The following is a 10,022-nucleotide window of genomic DNA, read 5'->3' as shown; positions in this document are numbered from 1 at the left end:
GTACTTGGTGTACTTTTGATCACCTGGTTGGTGGTAATAACGGCAGGGTGTCGAATAATTTTTTGTAGTACTGGGCGTACTTTTGGTCACCTGGTTGGTGCTATTTTGGGCTTATGGGCCTTCGCTCTCCACACAACATTCCAGCCCATTTATTTTGGGCTTTGCCGTTTTTTTTTTGGATTACCCTCTGATGGGGTTTATACAGATGTTTCCGAAAGATAAAAAATAAATCACATCATACAAAAACAAGAAAAGCGAATCACATCATTTTGGTGGGGTGTTTATTCCTTGCTTTTGCTTTTTTTTTTTTTCTGCTTTGCTTTTGCTTTTGTTTCTGTTTCCCACAACTCACTTGATTGCTTTTGCCTTTCCTCTGCACTTTTATTGCTTTTGTTTTTGTTTCCCATATGCTCTCCTCGCTCATTCTCTGATTTTTCTGTCAGCAAGACTTTCCCTCTTTTCAAGGCTCACTGCCAACCAGACTAGATTTTGCCTCCATATGGTGGGTAAGAAAGTGCATGACTCAAGTGCTCTCCTCGCTCATTCTCTAATTTTTCGGCTATGCTTTTGATCTCTAAGACTGATCGAGTAGTGGGTTGTATCATGGAAGTTTCATCACTCTGGTAGCTAGGGAAGTAATAATGATAAGGTAAAATAATAAAGAAAAGGGAATCTTATCTCCTTCAACGCTTTTCTGTATACTACGCATGGCTAGAGATATTGTACTTGGATTTCTGGAAAGATGTGCAGGGAGCACATGTTCCAGGATTATGGTCTTCACATTTGGACCGTGAATCTGCATATGAGAGAAGCGATGCTGGAGCTGTGGAGCTATTTGCTAAACCTTCTTCAATCTCAACATTCCAGACATTTCACAGCATGGTGAATTCCTTGGTGGTGATGCTCAAAACTCTCAATCTTCAGGAAGATCTCTCCACACTGAAAGCAAGCACAAATAGTAGACCTAGGAACTGGGCACCTGTTAGAGTCAACAATCATGTGGCATTTGTAACACCCAGAGAGCTTCCAGAATTGCATTCCTTTGGACGATGATGGCGTATGATAAGCAACAGAGGAACCATAACTGTTGGATCTAGCTGATCGAGTCGCAGGTTTCCCAGACCGCAACCCGATTTCCTGACCCAACGTGCTACTCTCGGGCGACGAGTTGTCAGCTCTGTGAACGACAACGACATCTCTGAAGCTGCACATGGAATTGTGGGACAACCCCAGCTTCGAGTAGCCTCCACTTTGGCCAGCTGCAGTTCCACTGACCATATTATTCTTAGATGGGTCGTGTACTCTCGACCCTTCTATTTGTTTACAGGTCAGGAGGTTCTTGATGTTACTTGGAGAAAGAGCCTCAGCCGGTGGGGAGTTCGGGCTTGGGCCAGAGGGAGCAGGTGGGGACGACGGAGACTCAGCAGATGGCGTAAAAGCTGGTGTGGAAGCTAGTGGGGAGGCACTTGGGGTTGGTGCTGTCACTGGTGATGGAGTTGGTGACACGATTGGTGTTTTGCTGGGTGATGGAACTGGTACAGCTGATGGCAGTGTACCGGTTGGTGGGGTGGCGGTTGGCGGTGAGGCTGTGGGTGCAGCTCCTAGGGCCTGGGCCATGCATGATATGGGCAAAGACTCAAAACCATCAAACTTGGAAACCTGCAAAACCCATCTTCATTTTTAGAGAAAGAGAGAGAGAGAGAGAGCTTGGTTGGCCAACAAGTGGCGCAGGCTGCCGTGAGCTTTCAACTTCGCACATATACATGCCCATCTTCCCTTCAATTTTGGGCTGAGGAGACCTAGAAGGACGCCGACACCTTTTCCAGTCGCATGGGACAACATGTGCAGCTGCACATGCTACGATTTGTTTGAAAAACTATCATGCACATGCCACGGTTTGCTTGGAAAACTGTACTGCACATGCTACGGGTTTTTTTTTTGTTTTGGTTCCTGGGCATGACTGACTGAGAGAGGAGAAAATAGAGATTTAGTTTCTTGGGTTTTGGTGATTTTGCAGATTCACGAAGGAGATGAAAAATTGAGAGAGAACCGACATAGCTTTTCGTGTTGATTCCCACAGACGGCTCCAAATGTTGATGCATAAAACCGGAGGTCTTGGAACAACGTAAGTCCGACCGTGAATCTGCAAGTAATGTAAATAACACAAGATGTATCGTGGTTCACCCCAAGGTTTGGGCTACGTCCACACTGATTATGTATTTATCTGAGGGAGAAAGAGCTCTGAAAGTGAGAGCTTTGAGAGAGGGTGAGGAGCCTTAAGAATTGGCCTCCTTAATTGTGAGGGTGATGGGTCCTTTTATAGAATAAGGACTTCTCACTTATTATATATTTGCCCCTTCCTTTATCACATAATTACATTTAAGTCCCCCCAGTATTTGTACGAGATCTAAATACGATGCCCTAAATATGGTATAAACATAGGTCATACATAAACCTAAAGGTAAAGACTACCATGTATTGTTTCAAGCTCAAAACTTAAAGCAATCGTTCAATCGTTCGTCTGAGATCAAGTCATTGCGACCCTTGGATCAACAACCTACGCATCTACATTAAATTTGAAGACAAAATCAGATGAAAATTATATACAGAGATTGTAACTCTACAATTAATCAATACAAATCTACTTTGTACACGTGTTCTCGTTTCATTCATTACAGAATTTTTGTGTTTACAGCTGCTGTGGATAATGGTGGAGGTGAGCCCATGTGCCGGCCAAGATAGGCACTCACATGCGCCCACGAGTAGGTCCACGCGCGAACCCACGCGCTGACTAGAATCTGGGATCATACCGGGTCGGGTCGGGTCGGATCTAGGTTCTGGGTTTGAGCTTGGTTGCATGGCCCAAGGTTTGGGCCGGGTAGTAGTTGGGTTCTAGATTTGGGTTTAAAGGTATAGGGTCGGGTTAACCCGGTTTCAGGCCGTGGATCAGCCGATTTCTGAGCAAAACTTTGAATGCTCATAACTTCCTCAATACTCAACCAAAACGAGTGATTCAAAAATGAAAATCATAGTTTTCAATAAGATGAAAAGAATGGTACCTTGAATGACTACTAACTCACAATGGTTTGGTCGAAAAATGGCCTGGAAGTCACTAGTTCTCCCCGAAAAATGGGGAAAGCTCACTCCGAGCTATTTTTGTGTTTAACAAGTGTGTACAACTTAAAACAAGCTTCGATCTAACCTTAAAACACATCCCAAGAGTTTCTAGGAGCTTACCTACGTCGGAAAAACCTCAAAAGTCGCCAAAGCTCATTTAGGAGATAATGAACTGTGACACTGTCACTGTGGAGTTCCACAGTGTGTGGCCTGGGGTTCTTGAAGCCTCTACGTCCAGTGGTAAGGTCAAATGAAGTTCTTATGGAAATCAGAAAGAGGAGAGGAAGATCACAGAGGAGAGGGCATGAGGGAGTTTTAAGAGAAATAGAGAAAGAAAGAAAGTGAAGGGGAGAGAGAGAAAGAGTTATAAAGAAAATATCCAAAATGAAGGGAGAATCTGGATTGGGTAGAAAGATAAGGGGACAAGAATCCCAAGTGGGTCCCCCTTGGTTTGCAATTTAAGAATGTATAAAACGAAACACAAATATCTGAAAACGTTCGATGGTTCGAACGTAGAATCTTCGTTATACATCCGATTTCGAATCCATTCGCGCCTACGTGTTTATGACGATGAGTACAATATGAATAAAATAATTAACTTAAGACTACGCATTTCGACTATACATTCAACGAAAGTCAACTCAGGGGTACAATGGTAATTTTATAAATCTGATAGTACCAAATATGATAAATCAAGGGCGGGGTTTCACAATATACCCCCTTAAAAGAATTGCATCCCCGAAATTTACAACCCCAAATAAACAAGTACAGATATTGACTCCTCATCAGTTCTTCCGTTTCCCACGTCACTTCCTCAACTACATGGTTTCTACACAACATTTTTACTAAAATGACTTTGTTCCTCAGAGTTTTATCCTGTCGGTCGATGGTCGCCATTGGTTCCTCAACATAACTCATGTCCTGACTCACTTCTAACGGTTTCGGCTGAATAACGTTAGAGGGATCCAGTACATACTTCTGAAGCATGGAAACATGAAATATGTCATGTACCTAATACAATTATGATGGTAGCTCCAATCTGTAAGCAACCACACCAATTCTCTCTATGATTCGGTAGGGACCAACATATTGAGGACTCAACTTCCCTCACTTACCAAAACTATCCACACCCTTCTAGGGTGACAACTTTAGAAAGACAAAGTCACCAATCTCATATTCACGATCCCTGTAATGTCGGTCAGCGATGCTCTTCTGTCGATCTTGTGCCGTCTTCAAATTCCTCTTTATTAATTGGATGTTGGTATTAGTGGTGTCGACAATTTCTGGCCCCACTGACTCCCGTTCATCGACCTCAGTCCAACACAACGGTGTCTGACACGCCTTCCCATACAGTGTCTCAAACGGTGACATACCGATACTGAAGTGGTAACTGTTGTTATAGGTAAACTCGATCAATGGCAAATAGCCATCCAACTACCCTTCCACTAGAGAACACACACCTTCAACATGTCCTCCAAAGTCTGAATCGTCCTCTTAAATTGACCATCAATCTGTGGGTGATAGGCAGTGCTGTATAACAACTGAGTATTCATGGCATCATGGAATGCTTTCCAAAATCTGGAGGTGAATTTTGGATATCTATCAGAAACAATGGTGACGGGTACACCATGAAGTTTAACAATATTATCAATGAACAACTGTGTTAACTTCTCCAATGTGTAAGTCTATCGAATTGGTAAGAAATTAGCAGTCTTAGTGAGTTGGTCCACAATCACCCATATGCCATCAAATCTTGATCGCGTGCTCGGCAAACCATACACAAAATCCATGGTGATATCCTCCCACTTTCGAGCTGGTATAGGGTGATGCGAAATATATAAGCACACAAATTAAATCCTCTTTTTATCAATTGTAGCGAAGTATGTAAGTAGGGATCGTTCTAGGCCGGGGATTATGAGGGATTACTAAAACACTTAAAACTGACTCAAAAACGTAAAACAAAGTTTAAAACACTAAACTAGACTCAAAGAATGCAAAACTAAACTAGAAAACACTGAAACAACTCAAAAGACTCAAATTTGCCTAAAAACACTCAAATCTGCCCAAAAACACAAACTGGGCAGATTTGAACTCTAACACTCTTTTGGATGAATTTTGGGTTTTCCTAGACTCAAAACACTTAAAAACACAATCTAAAACATATTCTAACTAGTTAAACACTCTAAAGTAAAGGGGGATTTGGTTTTGGACGAAAAGCAAATAAAATAAAACAAGAAAGACTTAAACAGATTATAGATGAAATTGGGTGAATTAGATGGATGATTGGCTAGCTAGGAGGTTCTTCTCCACACATGTCACACTTGCATACAAAACGATTTCCGATTGCTTTTCAATAAACCATGATTTCTCAGCGCCCCAGATTAACTGTGAATTGCACTAATTAACCCTCAGATTTTCCTAAAGTTATTGAATCGGATGATTGCATACGACAACCCAAAGTATTCCCCATAAGTTCCCCACATGAATTGCATAATAGAGATACAAGCAAAGATCATTAAGTTCTATAAAAATCATAAGCATTAACGAGACACTTGTTACTATGAATTGCATGAAACTTATGCCAAGAATTTACTTAATGCGATTGTGATTAGCAACCTTTACTACTCATGAATATAAGTTCATAACAATTAGGTGACTCCCTTATATCCTAGCATCAGATTTATGCATGAAAATTAAGCGTGCAATCTCAACCAACACACACAAATCAGTTTTAATTCATATAGATAAGAAAATTGAATTCACAACTTATGAAACGCAACTGAAAGTAATCAAATCATATAGCAAGCATAAACATGGTTTCGAATCCCCCCTAGCCAAGGGGGGGTTTAGTTCCTCATACGCACAAAGCAAAGATAAACAAATTTAGACATTGAAAACCAAAGAAAGAAAACATCTAGATGCTCCAACTTGGACAGCAAGCGCATCCACGATTTCCTCCTTCCTCCTTGCTGCGGCACAAGGCTTGGGGACAGGTTTTGGGAGTTATGTGTATGGAAGAATGGATGGGAGATGGTATGGTAGTATTTAGGATAGATGGGTGGTGCAGCAAGAGGTGAAAGCAATCAAGAATTATGGAGGGATGTGTATGGATGTATGCGGCAAAGAACAAGGGATGAATTTCTGGCGTGAATGACGTATATGGGAGGTGGTTGTTCGGCCAAGGCTGAAATATAGGTAAATATAAGCACATAAAACCCTAGGGAACTCAGGTTAGGACTTGGACTTAGCAGAAAATAAGGTATAAGAGGTGCGGCAGGTATGGAAAGGAAGGATAAGGCTTCTAGAATGCCTTGCAAGGTAAGAAAAAAGGGTTTCCTTGCTGAAATTGGTTTTCTTGTGTAACAAGGATAAAGAATGAAGGGATAGGGCTTCTAGAAACCCACAAACCCAAGGAGATGCACGGCAAGGATAGGGAAGTGTTCTAGAACCTTTCTTTGTGTCCAAAAATGCTTAGGAAACCATCAATGTTGCTGGAACTTAAGGCCATCTAGGTCTAGGAAAAGTCGACCCAAAATAGGAAACTTTAGGCTTAACTTTCCTACTTCAAGTAGGAAACCTTGTTGGAGTAGGAATCCTCATTCTTCTAGGAATCCATTTTTAATTAGGAATCCTTCTTCAATTAGGACTCCTTCGTTGATTAGGAATCCTTCTTCAATTAGGACTCCTCGCATCTTCAAATCTTCAATTTCGTCCATTCCTTTTGCTCCAAGCATGTGCCATTCATTCCAAGCTCAATTTTGCTCCAAAATGCTCCAAAATGCACTACTTTGCATATTTTGCTCTTAAAACCTGAAAACACAAGAAATTGACTTAAAAGACTAACTTAACTAAGAAAACACAACATAAATGCACAAGAACTAGCTAACTAAGGTGCATAAATATGCTTCTATCATAGGGAGATTCTGCATTAGCCCTTAAGGTCCCTGTTTATTTGTTTTCAGCTGCTGGCAAATTATACATCTCTTCACATACTCCATCACATCCCATTTCATCCCATACCAATAGTAGAACAAACAAATAGTGTGATACAATTTAGTACTCCTCGGATGCATGGCATACGCCGAAATGTGGGCTTCATCAAGAATTTCCTTTTCACCACTTCATGGTCTTTAGGCACAAACAACCTATATCCCATCATCAAGGCTCCATCTTTTTGAATCTTTAAATCTCGCCTCGAACCATTCTGCACCTGTTCCTTTAGGTTTGCATACTATTGATCGAGCTCCTAAGCTTCCCGAACCAGGTCCACTAACACAAGCCTAATTTGGAAGTGCGCCAACAATGCTTCTTGTGAATCTAGCGTCACTGCAACGCCGGTTTCTCGAAGAGAAAATAATAGCAGAACATAGATAGCTCAAATGGAGGTAAGTTGTTCATAGAATCTCAGTGCATCCGCTACGACATTTGCGTGACCAAGATGATACTCAATAGTGCAATTGTAGTCACTAATGAGTTCCATCCACCTTATTTGCCTCAAATTCTACTCATTCTGGGTAAAGACATACTTCAACCTCTTGTGATTTGTAAAGATGCGGCACTTCTCGCCGTATAAGTAATGTCATAAGATTTTTAGATTAAAAACTATTGCTCCGAGTTCCAGATCATGAGTGGGGTAGTTTCTCTCATGAGTTTTGAGTTGCCTGGAAACATAGGCAATGACTTTCCTATGCTGCATCAGAACACAACCCAAACTCGACAAGTATGCATCACTGTATATTTCAAACTCATCGCCCTTGTTTGGAAAAGCAAGGACGAGGTCATGAGTAAGACGTTGTTTGGGCTCCTGAAAACTCATTTCGCTATTGTCATCCTAGTTGAATTTGAGCCCATTTCTGGGTTAATTTAGTAAGAGGCAGGGCGATCACCGAGAAGTCTTGTAAAAAATATCGGTAATAGCCAGCCAGTCCTAGAAAACTCCTCACTTCAGTAACATTCTTCGACTGTTCCCACATAGACACTGCAAAAATCTTCTGAGGATCCACACAAATTCCCTCAGTGAAAATCACATGCCTGAGGAAACTGATATGGTCTAGCCAAAACTGACACTTATTAAACTTCACATATGGTTGATGCTTCCTCAACCTTTTCAACACCAACTTCAAATGTTTCCCATACTCAGCATTACTCTTAGAGTAGATCAATATGTCATCAATGAATACAATCACAAACCAATCAAGATACAGTCTGAAAACTCTATTCATGAGATCCATGAAAGCTGCAGGTGCATTCATTAACCCAAAAAGCATGACACATAATTTATATTGTCCATACCAAGTGCGAAAAGCAATCTTTGATACATCTTCGTCTTGGATCAGCAATTAATGATAACCCGAACGAAAGTCGATCTTTGATAACACCTGAGCACCCCTCAATTGATCAAACAAGTTATCAATATGAGGTAATGGATAATGGTTATTCACTGTCACCCGATTAAGTTGCATGTAGTCGATGCAAAGTCTCATCGATTCATCCTTCTTTCTCACAAATAATACAGAAGCGCCCCAAGAAGACATACTAGGCTTGATATAGCCTTTATCCATGAGCTCCTGAAGTTGAATCTTCAACTCCATTAACTCAGCTGGTGTCATTTGGTATAGTGCCAAGGAAATAGGGTTGGTACTTGGAAGTAAGTCAATGGTGAATTCGACTTCCCTCATAAATGGTAACCCCAGAAAATCCAATACATTGGTGAATTCATTCATTACTGGCACATCTCCAGCACACAGAGAAGGTTCACCCTATGTGACTACGTGAGCTAATAATCCCATCATTCTGTAGTAACTTCGTCGTCCAAATGGTGGAAATAATATTATTTTGAAGGATTTGTCGCTCACCCTGAAATATGATTGCTGGTCATCTAGGCCAATCAAATGTCACCAGTTTCTCTCTACATCCAACATAAGCATTGTGCTTAGATAGCTAATCCATTCCCATAATGATATTGATGAGGTAATTGTAAAGGAATCAAAATGGCCTCCAAAAGTTCCCCTTCAACTATAACGGGGCAATCCCTAAATTCCCATTATGCACAAAATAGATCTCCATGAGGCAATTGTATAAACATATCATACCCAAGTGATGTAGGTTGCGGGTTCACCACCCGCACAAATGAATGAATATGTAGCACCCGAATCAATCAGAACACTAGCCTAATGACCAAAAATAATTAACATACCCATAATAACTTTGGGATCTTACTCTGCCTCCCGCTGAGTCATGGCGTTGATACGTCTGTGGCCCTGTCATCCTGAACCACTGTTATGACCCCCACAAGTTTTCACCCCCTGGCTATTTCGGCTTGCTCAGTTCCCATGAGCACAACTGCCCAAAGCTGCTCCAAAATATTGCGGTTACCTCTAGCAGAAAACCGAATACTCGAGTTGTTACTCCCACTATAACTCTAAGTACTCAGATTATTACTCCCACTATAACTCAAACCAGAATTATAATCATCAGATGAACGCGTAATTGTGCAATTACAGGCAATGTGTCTAGTGCCGCCACACCTGAAACACCTGGCCAGATTAGTAATGTAATCACCCCGATGACACTTACCACAATGCGCATAAGCCGCGATTACTAGATTAAAATGGCTTAAAGACTACTTAGCCATCTCACTGCTCGAGCCCTAGCTGGAAGATCCTAAACCCTGACCGTGTCGTTTAAACGACTGAGTGTGCCTAGGGCCAAAGGTAGAAGAATAAGTAGAAGGCTTCCTCATACTCTAGGATCGAAATCCACGACCTCATTGATTCTAGTTTGGAGGCTGGTTCTAGTTTCGATGCTAGTCCTAGTTAAGTTTGTTCCATTACGACTGCTTGACCCTCAAAGCCATCTCTCTTTGTATGAGGCACAAGTATGTGGTACTAGAAGCTCACAGATGT

The 10,022-nt window shown here is 41.4% G+C and overlaps 1 protein-coding gene across 1 annotated transcript; it reads right to left on the bottom strand.

Moving 5' to 3' along the window:
* Window positions 1–855: 855 nt before the first annotated feature.
* Window positions 856–1,617, bottom strand: LOC139192018 (anther-specific proline-rich protein APG-like). Its single transcript, XM_070813073.1, has one exon. It carries the CDS (start codon window positions 1,615–1,617, stop codon window positions 856–858), a length of 762 nt encoding a protein of 253 aa, XP_070669174.1.
* Between the last annotated feature and the right edge of the window lie 8,405 nt (window positions 1,618–10,022).

This window comes from Malus domestica, chromosome 15 (assembly GCF_042453785.1).
Source record: "Malus domestica chromosome 15, GDT2T_hap1".
Classification (NCBI taxonomy): domain Eukaryota; kingdom Viridiplantae; phylum Streptophyta; class Magnoliopsida; order Rosales; family Rosaceae; genus Malus; species Malus domestica.
The sequence above is the reverse complement of the archived record's forward strand: the minus strand, read 5'-3'. Positions and strand labels throughout refer to the sequence as shown.

Coding starts and splice junctions, on each gene's coding strand:
- LOC139192018 (XM_070813073.1), bottom strand. CDS start 1,617: ATGGCCCAGGCCCTAGGAGCTGCACCCACAGCCTCACCGCCAACCGCC.